The sequence below is a fragment of the Gossypium raimondii genome, chromosome 13 (genome assembly GCF_025698545.1).
Source record: "Gossypium raimondii isolate GPD5lz chromosome 13, ASM2569854v1, whole genome shotgun sequence".
NCBI lineage: Eukaryota > Viridiplantae > Streptophyta > Magnoliopsida > Malvales > Malvaceae > Gossypium > Gossypium raimondii.
In genome coordinates, this window is record NC_068577.1 from 41727119 (window position 1) to 41741792 (window position 14674).

The 14674-nt window shown below is 34.0% G+C and overlaps 1 protein-coding gene across 2 annotated transcripts; it reads left to right on the plus strand.

The window, feature by feature from the left end:
- The first annotated feature begins 9888 nt into the window (after positions 1-9888).
- Positions 9889-14674, plus strand: LOC105783924 (actin-related protein 8). 2 transcript variants are annotated; one of them, XM_012609638.2, is made up of 12 exons: positions 9889-10280; positions 10538-10623; positions 10758-10828; positions 10970-11037; positions 11151-11212; positions 11750-11847; positions 12113-12194; positions 12451-12593; positions 13001-13149; positions 13447-13580; positions 13692-13810; positions 14151-14674. In XM_012609638.2, exons 1-12 carry the CDS (start codon positions 9961-9963, stop codon positions 14226-14228), a joined length of 1410 nt encoding a protein of 469 aa, XP_012465092.1. In that variant the 5' UTR covers positions 9889-9960; the 3' UTR covers positions 14229-14674. The 2 variants fall into 2 exon arrangements, with proteins under 2 accessions (XP_012465092.1, XP_012465091.1); XM_012609637.2 differs by having other exon boundaries at positions 9890-10298.

A 14674-nucleotide genomic window follows, 5' to 3' on the forward strand; every position in this document is an offset into this window, starting at 1 on the left:
CTCTGGTTCTTCCAAACTGTAGGCAAACATCAGTAGTACCTCATAAGTATTTTAAAATCCACTGAACTGCCTTCCAATATTGTTCTTTACCGGGATTCGCCATGCATCTGCTAACTGCACTGACTGCATATGATAAATCTGGATGTGAACAAACCATAGGATACATGAGATATCCTACTGCACTAGAGCATGGAACATGTGGCATGTACTCCATCTCATCATCTGATTGTGGAGACAAAGCCGATGAAAGTCTGAAATGGGCTGCTAAAGGAGTACTAACAGGCTTAGCATTCTGCATATTGAATTTGCAAAGAACTTTCTCAATGTACCCCTTCTGACTTAGATACAATTTACTTGATTTTCTATTTTAAGAATTTCCATAACAAGTATCTTTTTTGTTAGTCCCAAATCTTTCATCTCAAATTCTTCACTTAGTTGGGCTTTGACCTTTCTTATCTCTCATTTATCTTTCGCTGCTATCAACATGTCATCAACATAAAGGAGTAGATATACAAAAGAACCATCACTGTTTTTCTTAAGGTAAACACAACAGTCAAAGCTACTTCTTTTGAAATCATGATAAGTCATAAAGGAGTCAAACCTCTTGTACCACTGTCTTGGTGACTATTTCAACAAGCAAACATAATCCTCTTTTTCTAAGACTGCAAAACCTTCTGGTTGTTGCATGTAAATATCCTCCTCAAGTTTTTCATGCAAAAATGCAGTTTTTACATCTAACTGCTCAAGCTCCAAATTATGCATGGCTACAATACCAAGTAAAGATCGAATTGAACTATGCTTCACAACTGGGGAGAACACATTTGTGAAATCCACTCTTGGAATTTGACTGTAACCCTTGCTTTATATCTGGATTCTTCAACTCCTAGAGTCCCTTCTTTCTTTTTAAACACCCATTTACGACGAACAACCTTTTTACCTTTAGGAAGTTTCACAAGATCCCATGTTTTGTTTTTGTTGAGTGATTCCATCTCTTCTTGCATAAAAAAACATCCACTTTTCTGAGTTTTCACAACTAACCGTATCAGAATAATTAGATGACTCTTGGTTTGTATCTATATCTGTAACACCCCTTACCCGTATTCGACACCAGAATAGGGTACGAGGCATTACCAAAACACATACACTTGTAAACGTATTTAACCGAGTTATAAAACTTCATCTAAATTAAAACTTTCAAATTATTAACATGATTTTATAATTCTTCATAATATATCCTCAAAATATTATTTTCATAATAAATAGGACCTACGAGACCCGATACATATTCATGTAATTCACAAGTCTTAATAATTTAATACTTCATTTCCATTTCATTCAATTCACAAATTTCTCATGTTCACAAGTCAAATCATTAAGTTCAATACTAATACGTATTTATCATTTAACTCAACGTTTATTGATTATACCATTCATTAACACATTTATGAAATTCTCAAGTTTGCAATGAAAATATCACTTTAGCTTAAATAACAACATCAACTCAACTCATCATCCTGGTATAAATTCACTACCACTTATCCATTTACTATAATTCTTTTGGGCCCATTTGTCACTTACCATCCTTAATCAAATTAGGGAACGGTTATGGAAAATTGAGTACTTCACTTCCACTTTGCCATAGTATAACTATGGTCTTACGTATGATCACTTAGCACTTTCCGAAGCCATATCCCTGTCATGGTCTTACACGAATCACATTTATCACTTGTCACTTGTCTCTGATTAGATAAGTGTAGCTAAAGCTACCACACATCACTTGTCACTTGTCACTGATCAGATAAGTGTAGCTAAAGCTACCACTCATCACTTGTCACTGATCAGATAAATGTAGCTAAAGCTACCACTCATCACTTGTCACTTGTCACTGATTAGATAGGTGTAGCTAAAGCTATCACTTATCACTTGTCACTTGTCACTAATCAGATAAGTGTAGCTAAAGCTACCACTTATCACTTGTCACTGATCAGAAGTACTCAAATCCGACGTTTCGCTCAATTTGATCATTTATTCGGTTTTCGCATTGTTATTTTATTCTCAAATCATCAACAAATATATCTCATCATACATTATATAATTCATGAAATTAACATTTAATCATTAAATTTCAGCCATATGAACTTACTATTTTATTATCTTTCCACACTTGTTTCCTATGCACATCACACAAGATATAAACATATCATTCAACCATAGTCGCAAGCTAGTGTATTTAAACATAACTCTTTTTGGAACTAACCACATGATAAACCATTTCACTAGAGATTACATAATTTAAACCTTACCACCCTTTTTATGATCACAAGCATATTTCCAATTAGGCACTTACCATTTCAATGCATAACTTATAAATTTAACGTGGCATAATCCAACCACTACTTGGCCAAAGCCTAAGCATGTACATCAAATATGTTAGCCAAATACACATATAGCATAAGCATTATAAGCATAGATGAGCACAACATTTATTCATGTATCACGCTTACCAACATGTGTTAATTCATAAACCATTCATGACATTATTTCATGCCAAATCATATATTGAATATACCATACACACATACTATGAAAGTTTATTTTCACACATGAGCTTAAACCATGACCGATAATGCACAAATATAAGCATAATTTCTATTTCATCATTTATCAATTATAATCAAGCATATGACCAATTATACACAAATCATTCATATATTTCTCAATTTTCCTCCTCCTCCTCTCCATTCCACATCCTTAATGTGTATAACACATTTAAACAACATTATCCATACTATCACTATTTTCCTGTATGTAAATTCAAGCTGTCTGTCTGAGTTAGAGTCACTAATTTATTTATATCTCGAGCTATAGAGATCAAAATTAAGATAGAATCACATATCTTCTTATCATAAAATTTTCAGAATTTTTGGTTCAGCCAATAAGTACAGTTTATTCTTTAAAGTTTCCCCTGTTTCACAGTTCGACAGTTTCGACCCCTCTTCACTAAAAATTAATTATCTCTTTGTATAGAATTTGGATGATGTCCCCATTTGTTTCTGTTGAAATATAATCATTAATGATTTTAAATATATAAATTATAACCCATAATTATTTTTATATAATTTTTAATGATTTTTCCAAGTCAGAACAGGGGAACCCGAATTCATTCTAACCTTATCTAACAAAATTCATTATATCTCATGATTTACAATCCCATTACTTACACCATTTCTTCTATGAGAAACTAGACTCAACAAGCTTTAATTCCATATTTTTTTCATCCTCTAATTCAATTTTCACGATTTATGGTGATTTTCAAAGTTAACCTACTACTGCTGTCCAAAACTGTTTTAGTGCAAGATGTTGATAATCAATTCCTCTTATTTCCCTTCACTAACATATCAAGAACATAGAACCTTATATAATAAAACCCTACATTAACATCAATTTCATACTTTTTCAATAATATCAAATTTAAAAATATATTGAAATCTTGATGTTCTTACCTTGCTCTATTGATTTCAATCTTTAAGTTGATTTTCTGTCTCCTCCAGCTTCAATTTCTCGAATCTAACCTGATATTCTAGCTCCACATATGCTCCTTAACATTTTTCTCTCTTCGTAGATATGGAAATTCTTTTGATTTCTAGGTGAAAATGGTAAATTTTTGGTGGAAGGACCAAATTGTAAAGAAAGCAAAACTTTCTTTCTTCTCTTCTCTTCTAACGTGAAATGCATGGGAAAGGAAGATGATTCTTCATCTTTTATTCCACATATATATATATATATACTAAATAAAATAATAATAAAATGATAAAATGTCATTTTAAAATCAAATTAAAATATTAATAAACTAATATTTATTTATTTATTTGATCTAAAATATCTCCAACATCATCATTATTTTCTAGATTTCTCTTTCTTCTAATTGACCATTTTTCCTTTAGATCTTTTAAAATTTCATCCTTGAGTCATCACTTAATTTGGTAAAATTACGATTTAGTCCTCATAATTCTTCATGTATTCAATTTGGTCCCAATTCATCCATTTTCCTTAGTTTCTAGATTATTCCACCCTTAAATTATTTACACAATTGGTCCTTTAAAATTTTCATATTTACACTTTAACCCCTCAAATTTTGAGTACTTACTCTTGAATAACAAATTTTTTCTCACTTTTGCAATGTAATCATTTCTTTAATTAATATGTCATAATATAATTCCCAATGTTGTCATAACTCAAAACTCTCCTTTTTTTCACTTTATTTCCTTACTATATCAAAGATAATATCTTACTGTAAAAATTTTCGGGGTATTACATTTCTCTCCCCCTTAAAATAAATTTCGTCCTCAAAATTTTCCTTGCCTGATTTGTGATCCCGAAACCATTGTTCCAACTAGACCCAAAAATCGGGCTGTTACAATATCTTCAGCGACATTTAAAGTATAAGCAACTAGATCAGCCTCGACATACTTCTTTGGAGGTTTAATTTCTCTTCTAGTTCTGTTTTTGGCGATAGAGTATTGTGGTGAAGAAGCAACTCTATTTTGAATTTTTGTACTAGCTTAAGGAGTCAATTCTATTGTAGATTCTGGATTAATCTGATGTTCCACCTGCTTTTGATGTTCTTTATTGGAAGAGTCTTTAAGAGATAAGTTAGGTAGCATAGCAGTTTCATCAAAAGCAACATCTATACTAATCACAACATTTTTATTTTCAGGACACCATAACTTATACCCTTTTACACTAGCTTTATAACCAAGAAAAACACATTTAATGGATATCGGTTCCAATTTTCCATTATCAACATGAGCATACGCAGGACATCCAAATATCTTTAAGTCAGAATAGTCAACAGGATTACCAGACCATACCTCTTGTGGAGTTTTTTTCTCAATGGCAACGAATGGAGATCAGTTGATCAAAAAACATGCAGTAGATGCTGTTTCGACCCAAAATGACTTTGCAGTAGATGCTGTTTCGACCCAAAATGACTTTGGTAATTTGGCATTTGACAACATACATCGAACCTTCTCTATAATCATTCTGTTCATTCGTTCTGCAACACCGTTTTGCTATGGAGTATGACGAACTGTCAAGTATCTCAAGATCTCTTCTGACTTGCACAGTTTATAGAACTCTAAGAGATTGTCTGTGCAAAGGTATTTTATTTGTTTTTCCGTCTATTTTTCAATCATAGTCTTCCAAGACTTAAATATGGAAAACACATCACTTTTCTGCTTCAGGAAGAACGCCCAAACTTTTTTGGAAAAATCATTTATAAAAGTTAGCATATAATTAGCTCCACCTCTTGAAGACACTCTAGATGCCCCCCACATATCAGAATGAATATACTCCAACGTTCCCTTCGTGTTATGGATTCCTCTGGTGAATCAAACTCTCTTTTTCTTCCCAAAAACGCAGTGCTCATAGAACTTCAGTTTGCAAATTCCTTGTCCATCAAGAAGTCCTCTTTTGTTCAATTCTACCATGCCATTCTCACTCATATCCCCCAGGCACATATGCCAAAGTTTAGTGATATCATCATCTGACAAGGAAGAGGATGCAACAGTTGCATCACTAGTAATAGTAGAACCCTGTAAAATATATAACTTGGCAGTCTTTCTCTGCCCTTTCATCACAACAAGGGAACCTTTGGAAATATTCAAAACCCCACTTTCAGTTGTGTATTTGTACCCTTTTGAATCAAGGGTACTCAACGAAATTAAATTTCTCTTCAATTCTGGAAAATGTCATATGTCACTAAGTGTTCTGACAACTCCATCAAACATCATAACTTTAATTGTTCCAACACTTACAATTCTATAAGAAGTATTATTTCCCATCAAAACAACACCTTCAAACACTATTTCGTAAGTTGTAAACCAATCCCGATTAGGACTCATGTGAAAGGTACATCCCAAATCAAGGATCCACTCATTGCTCACTTTAGAATTGTTGATAAAAGCGGCTAGAAGTTCACCATTGCTATACTCTTCTACAACATCAGTTTTACCAGAATCTTCTGGTTATTTTCCATTTTGATTCGCAGCCTCCCTTTTGATCTTGTTTTATAGCTTGTAACACTCAGATTTAATGTGCATTTTCTTCTTGCAGAAGTTACAAGTTTTACCTCTATTTGAAGGCTTCGATCTACCCTTAGATTTACCGCAATAATTTTGTTCCTATGTTCTTCCACGATCATCATCAGCATTCCGATCTTGTCTTCTACGAACAATGAGACCCTCTCCCTGAGAGTCAGTTTTAACCACAAAATCTTTCATCTTATCATACGAGGTTAAAGAATCATAAACCTCATCAACTGTGAGAGACTCGAGGCTATATAAAATCGTATCTCTAAAGGTTGAATAAGACAGGGGCAACGAACAAAGTAGAATCAACCCTATATCTTCCTTATCATACTGAACCTCCTTGGCCTCCAAGTTCGAGAGAATTTCTTTAAACACTATTAAGTGTTCATGCACAGATGCACCTTCCTCCAAACGAGGAGTATAAAAATGATGTTTCATATGCAGCTTGCTAGTTAGAGTTTTCGACATACATATTTGTTTCAACCTCTTCCATAATCTAGCGACGGTCTTCTCCTTCATCACATCCTGTAAAATTTTGTTAGACAAATGCAAATATAACTGTGTTAACGCCTTTCGATCCTTGCACTTATTCTCTTCCTCTGTCAATGTTGAAGGCATTTTATCTACCCCTAGTAGGGCTTCCTCTAAGTCCATCTGTGCAAGAACTGCCTACATCTTTATCTGCCACAACGCGAATCTGGTATTGCGATCCAACAACAAAATTGCATACTTCAAAGACGCCATTACCGTGATTGAGATGAACAACCTGGAAGCTCTGATACCAATTTGTAAAAATAGAATGTCAGTAATGACAATATATCACAAAGAAAAGAGAAATAAAAATAAAGAACACACAAATTTTTACGTGGAAACCCTTTTGGGAAAAAACCACGGGCAGAGGAGAAGAAAATTCACTATGTCGAATTCAAATTATTACAAGAGGAGTAGACTATATCTATTTATAGGCTTGTAAAACCATATTCTAATAGGAGTGTAGTAAGATTGAAACACCTTATTCAAATCAATATCAAATAGATGGAGTTTAATAAGGTTTAAAAAAACTTTATTTTAAAATAAAATAAAAGAAGTATAGTTCTATAGGGATTTTACTTTTATTTTATTTTACCACTGTATTTTATTTAAATAAGAATTCGTGTCACTTAATTCAAACAAAATGTGTGCCCAACACTAGTCAGATAAACTAACGGAAGTTGCGCGACAAATGTGCACCCAGCACTAGTCAGATAAACTGACGGAAGTTGCGCCTAGCACTAGTCAGATAAACCGACAAATAAATAGTGAGCCCAGCTCTAGTTGGATATACCAACGATATTTGCGCCTAACGCTAGTCGGATAAGCCGACGAATAAATAGTGAGCCCAGCTCTAGTTCGATACACCAACGATATTTGTGCCCAGTGTTAGTCGGATAAACCGACGAATAAATAATTATTTATTTTCACAATTTTCTCATTCATTAATTAACATCATCATTCAAATATGAACATAATATTGTATATCAAGTATCTAAGTAGCATCTAATTACTAATTAAATAAATGATTAATAAAAAGGTTAAGTTCGAGACTACGAACTTACAAAAATATGACAGATGCTACGAATCGAAGACGTCTACTCAGTGATCTTTTCCTTCCCACGGTTGATACCCGATCTATGCTTCTCATGATCAAGTTAACAAATTAATTCCATTACTTAATTTGAATACCATACTTGCTTTTAATTAAATCAATTAACCTTAGGTCATAATTTATACATTTACCCTCAACAATTGACATTTACTCAACTTAATCATTAACATCAAAATTAGTTTGATTGCATCTTCATCTAATTTCCATAACTAACCACACATACATATAATTTATTAACAATCCTTAAATTATTGAACTTTATAACTTAACACCATTCTAGGTTAATTTATAGTATTTAACTCCTTGAAAGCTAATACTAATAAAACTCATAATACAAAATATTTTACTTGCTCACTAAACTTAGTAATTCAACTCAAATTTCCAGCACAAAGAACAATCCACCAAAACAGTCCCTAGGCTTCACAAAAATTAACAATTTAACCCCCAATTATTATACTAACTTAATACATATAATACTTATAATATTTACTAAAACCGTCCACCATCACATACTTATATAAATAATGGCTTATTTATTTAATAAGTCCCTTAATATAGATCCACCTTATAATTTAGTATTAGTTCTTACTCTTATCACTTATTTGATTTAGTCCCTTTACTTTAATTAAACACTCTTTCGTCAAAATTACATAACCAAAAATTTAATTCACTTCTAATATAACTCTGTAAATATTTAATAAAAATATTTACGAGCCCGGTTTAGGAAAGCGAGGTCCCAACACCTCAATTTTTAAAACCATCGACTTTAGAACTGATACACTTGTATCTTGTCTAACTTTCTAATAATTAAAATTATTAGATCAACCTCAATATAATACTGTAACACCTTCATAACTATGAATAAATAATATTCACTAATTCTATCTTCAGAAAACAACATTATGAAATCGCCATTTTTGACTCCACTGACTATTGGGTCGTTACACCCATTGTATGTTATCGTTGTTTAAAATTAGCTCATAATGGGAGAAAGATGGGATGATATTTATTGCCAAACTTTTCTGTATCAAAACACTTTTAAACAACTAGAGAATGTAAGCTCTAACATGACACTCAATATCAAGGCAAGTTTGATTCTTGAGAGATGCTTAAAGTGGCTATTCAACCATGTTAACTTAGTTTGAAGCCCATTGGAATCAAACTTATAGTTGATGCCAATTTTGAATGTTGCACAAATACAATTGTACTCAGAAATACCCATTATTGGATGCTCATCCATCCGAAAGCCTATCAATAACGCTACATCTTTCAATGTTATTGTGGCTTCATCACTTAATAAATGAAATCTATAGGTCTCGGGTCTCCATCGTTCAACTAGAACAGAAATGAATGCTGGCACGAAAGTAAAAATCTCAGTTTAACTAATGTGATAGAAACTAACACCTTTCAAATGATGAATCCATATTACTATAACATAAAGTCACTAGAGAATACTCTATTATTGTTGCATTCTAAGCGACAGAGTCTCTTTCAATCTCAATAAAGAGACAACCTTTATAAAACTTCAAAATTTGGGTTTACAAAATCTCGGGAGTGTAGGATAGTATAGAATGTATAGAAGGAAGATTTGGGTTTTCTATGAAAAATGAACAAGTGGAATGGGCTATTTATAGTTTTAGTGTTAGGGTTTTTAATTTATGGTATCAAAGTCAATTTAAATTTGTGAGATTTTCTTCTTTTAAAAAAAACATTTAACGATTAAGAATTGATTTTCTTATTTTTAAACAAAATACAGTGATGGTTAAAGTTTATGTGACCTAAACATTTAAGGATGTCGAGTTCCATCTAAATAGTGTATACAACACTTACAAAAAATATATTAATAGTTTATTATTTTTAGTTATGAAAATAAAGCATTAAAAAAATTAATTTTAAATCTTCAAATTATTTGAAATAAAAAAAACATGAGAAGAAGTGAATTTCCAGTCTTTGAAGCGGTTGGTAAAATATAAAATTTAATTTTCAGTTCAGCGACACTAAGCTGTTGTTTTAAGACTTTGCGAGAAGTCCAAATGATAAAATGGAAGTCGTTGCGACTTGCGAGTGTGAGGTGCATTAGCATGTTACACGAGGACGTAGAGCGTATCCCCCCACGTGTCATTATCATATTTATCCACGTTGCCGTCAACTACCCCTGCCCACCTGCCTTTTAGCTCCTTCATTTCTCCACCTCATCTAATCTTCAATTTACTCCTTCCCTCCACCATGGCTACGCTGCTCCGGAAAGTCTGGGAGTCTGTCTCCGCTCGTTCTTCTTCCACCTCCCACTCACCTCTCCAGTTAACTTCTTCTTCAGCCACTTCATCCGACTCATCGCTCGGACCTTGTTTCGATTCTATTCCGCTTGATATTCTGCTACAGATACTCCGGCTGGTCGGCCCCAAGGACGCCATCAAGCTTGGTTGCGTTAGCCGAGCCTGGAGATCCCTTGTCTCGGATAATCGCCTTTGGATATATTTTCTCCAATACTATCAAGGCCACGACGATCCCTGGGACTCCGTTTTCTTCGCCGAGTTGAACTTACGGTCCGGTTATCCTCTGCAGTTCGTGCCCTTTCCTCTTCACCCATTTTTCACTTAAATCATTTGGATTTGTTTGTATTTTTTTCATGATTGACGTTGCCTCATAATCCCCAAATTTTCTGCAAGAATTTCTTTCTATACCAATTGACAAATATTCCCTCTTTTACTTGCGTTTTCATTTTTACTGATGATAGTTATATGGGTTCATTTTAACTATTTTATTCCACGAGTTTTTGAACCAACTGCATTTTGATTTGCAGAACATTCCCAAGTCGCACAGGGGAGTTATCTTTCATGCGCATTTATGGTCAACGTGCACAAGTCTCTGGTTCTGTTATTATTGATGGTAATTTAACTATCTCTCAAGTCTCAGTTAACCCCACTGATGCTGACTAACTGGATTTTAACAAAGTTAAACACCTGATACTGTGGGCTGTTCTTGATTTTTTGTCTTGTCCTCCCTTTGGAAACTTGAAAAAGGTGGTTCGGGCTATTGCAAGTTTGGGTGGAGCAAGTATGCTTGTCCATCTGGGCGGTCTGCAACTTTTCTGGTAAGCTTGTAAGGTTTTACAAAGACGGATTTTCTAGATGTGGGAAACTCCATTCTGTTGTTAGATATGTCTTCATCTTTCCTTATATATGTATACGACGTGATGTTAATTTATCATTTGTCTTTGACATCAATGTGTCAGGAGTTTGGTAACATCGAATCTCCAATGTATGCTAGACTTCGACATTTTTTTGGCACTATTTATAGCAGGTTTGTTGTATTCCAACTGGTTCATTCCTTTCCTTGGCTTTCCTCTAATTTCTTGAACTTACTCTCGCATGGGGATTTTGGATTGTAAATATGACGACGTTCTTCTTCTACAGGATGCAGGTTAAGCCATCCACTCAACCAATTGTCCTGTCCATTCCAATATGCCATTATGATGGTTGGCTACTATCTTCTTCTTCTTTTTCCTAATCATGATTTTTAATGCTCAAATTTTATGAATCTCATGCCATTATTTGTTGGAATGAAGCAATATCTCTTCATAGCTATACTGAAATTTTTACGACTTTAATACCCTTCAATCTTCGTACTTCCATTTTTGTAGTATGCTTTTTAAATCGTAGCTTTCTAGCTAGTTGATCTGGGTCTATAACCTTCCCTATCGGTATGTATTGGCCAATTTGTACAATATCCAGAGCAGAGGGTTATCCCTATGGACGAAGATGATGTGTCATATGTGCTTGATCAAGCACTTGTTCTGCTTTGATTATTGAATTAACAGTATTGATTGCATCACATAATTCTCTTCATGGGAACCATGGGAAAACATTGAGATAAGTATTATCTCTGAGAAGAAGAGAATACACCACTGATATTTTTGTCAGACCTGATTGTGTAAATTTGGTTGTAGCCAGTGATAGTTGGGCTAGCATGGTTAACATCCAGGTTTTAACCTCTTCTGAATTGATTTCTCCAGATACAGATTCGGCCAAAGCATCAAGAAGGCAGCTTAAAGATGCCATCCACACTGTCTTATTTGACATGAATGTTCCTGCTGTTTGTGCTGTGAATCAGGTGCATCATTGTATTTTTAGATACTGTCTAGTATTAATCTCAAAAGAAGCAACCAAACAAGAAATAGTCAAAGCAACACACACAAGGAATATGGTTGTTTTCAAATGCTTATTCCCTCTCTTAAAGCTCATGCACAACGCAAGCTGGACGAACCTTACATCTTTCCCCTAGTCATGCTTTTTTCTAGCCATATGTGGAGATATTGCTTTCTCTCCATTATTCATTTTGTCTGAACACAATGACTTTTGCAAGTGATTCATTGCAGGCAACATTAGCTCTCTTTGCAGCAAGACGGACATCAGGAATTGTTGTTAACATTGGTTTTCAAGTTACATCTGTTGTTCCCAGTAAGAACTTGACTTTTCTCAAGTCCTCTTATCATCTGTTGTTGATAATATATAATTAATGGTGATTTATCATGTGTTCATTATTATCCTTTCTCTTTAATCCTTTTGTTTTCATTTTTTCCCTGTTAAAAAGAGAAATAAGAGAACTGATCAATTTGACTATTTTCAGCCTAATTTATATTTCACTATGTTCTCTCACCTATTTTTTTTTTTAATAGAATTCTGAATTTGTATGGTTTGTCTATGTGTTTAATAGTTTTAAATGGGAAAGTTATGCGTAAGGTGGGTGTTGAAGTTATTGGACTGGGAGCATTAAAACTCACAGGATACCTCAAGGAACTCATGCAGCAGAACAATATTAACTTTGAATCATTGTACACCGTGCGGACACTAAAAGAGGTATGCTTTAATCCTTTGCAACTTTAGATTGAGGCTGTTTCGGTGTTTCCTTTCTATGGCTCGAGTAGTAGAAGGATAACCACACTTGGATTGTTTCCTTGCCAAAAAATTTGATAATTCAAGAATAACAAATCCAACATATATCATGCTTCTGATGTATTAGTAAATATATAACTTATCATTGCATATATTATGTGCTTAATTGATATTGCCGAAGGTGATACAAATTGATAAATTTTACTTTGGTGCATTTGCTCCCTTTTAGAATCAATGCCTTGTTCTCTTTTAGAAACTCCTCACCTTCACTCGATAATGTTCATGCAAGACAGTTCCTTTTACTTTCTTCTGTAATTGGCAACATGCTCATTCTAGTTTCTTGATGCTCTTTTAGTTTGCTTAAAATACAGAACCTATGCTATGTTGCTGCTGATTATAAAACAGAACTATCAAAAGATACTCGAGCATCAATGGAGGTTCCAGCCATGGGTTGGTTTACTTTGTCAAAGGAACGTTTTCAAACTGGAGAGATCTTATTCCAGCCACGTATTGGAGGAGTGTAAGTCTATAACTAGTAGCACCTATAAAATTGTTTCTGTCAAGTACTTAAGGAAGATGCACAGGTGCTATTCGTGAGACCTTACTGATACTTGCAAGTTGCAAATGATTAAAAAATAAAATTCTCAAGGAACTGAACTGAATACAAGTAAAGACATTATAAATTGTTTATGAACCATCTTAAGATTAATTGAATACCAGTAATATTCTTGAGGTTTTATTGACACCTCGCACATGATTTGAAACCGAAACACGAAGAAAATTTTTTTGAATGTTTATAAGTTGTATCTTTGTACAGGCGTGCTATGGGATTGCATCAGGCGGTAGCACTCTGCATGGATCATTGCCATGCTGCAGAATTGACATGCGATGATACTTGGTTCAAGACTATAGTTTTGTCAGGGGGAACTGCATGTTTACCGGGACTAGCAGGTAGAATCTGGAATTTCAATCTTCTATCATTCCTTTCCTTTTCTTTTTGGGTTAATAGACACTAGCAGGGTTATATCTAAGGTTTTGAGTATGTTGCAACTGTGTTCCCAGAGAGGTTAGAGAAGGAACTACATGAGACTCTTTCCCCTTCCCTAGCAAATGGATTAAGAGTCATTCCTCCTCCTCATGGTCCAGATACTGCATGGTTTGGGGCCAAGTTTATCAGCAACGTAAGCTACTTAACCATATCAATGAATACTACATGAAAATAGTTATCGGTGTTCACTTGCATTAAAGTTTTATGTTCTGTATGACCGACATCTGATGGTTTTGTCACTTCAATGATTCTAGATGCTATGGTTTTTTCTATGTTACTCGATACAGTTATTTTCGGGGTTTTTTTTTTCTTGTATTTAGTGGATCTTCGAAAGGTTATTATATTCCCATATCCTTGATTTTACGGTCATGAACTTGATGTGACATGATAAAATGAAAATGCCCTTTCCTTTTTATCTGGTTTATGTATGAACATAGACCTAACCCTACCCCTTTATAAATGGTGTGTTGTAGTTGAGCACGTTCCCAGGGACCTGGTGCATAAGAAAGAAGCAGTTCCGACGTAAATCCAGAGCCAACATCATGTGGTGAAGCAGATTGGGGTTTTCTAAAGTCGACCACCTTCATCCCCGTCGTGGTAGTTGTATAATGATATAATAGCGAAGCAGCCCTTGGGCTTCTTGCCATGGCTTCGCTTGGCAACAGTTATGGTAGCGTTATTGAGCTGCTGTAAACTTTTTTCCTTCCTGCCACCTGGATTTAAGGGCGGTAGGGCATGGTATAAAATAGCACACATATGAGTTTATCTTAGACTCAATTGAACTTAATTTTAAGTAGCACACATATGAGGTAAGTCTTTTTTTTTTTTAATTATTTAGAATCTAATTATCCCTAATGTTAGTAATTTATAATATTATTACTAATATTTTTGTTATGTAAAGAAATCTAATAAATTATAATTATTGATAAATAGTTATGTTGTAAGGATGTAACTTTTGTACCTAAAATTATTTTATAAAGATAAAATTTTATGTAAA

Excerpts from the sequence above, each read along its gene's own strand:
- LOC105783924 (XM_012609637.2), top strand. The coding sequence starts at position 9,961 with ATGGCTACGCTGCTCCGGAAAGTCTGGGAGTCTGTCTCCGCTCGTTCT. Across the intron at positions 10,299-10,537 it reads CGGTCCGGTTATCCTCTGCA|AACATTCCCAAGTCGCACAG; the intron begins GTTCGTGCCCTT and ends TTTGATTTGCAG. Across the intron at positions 10,624-10,757 it reads TGGTTCTGTTATTATTGATG|GTGGTTCGGGCTATTGCAAG; the intron begins GTAATTTAACTA and ends AACTTGAAAAAG.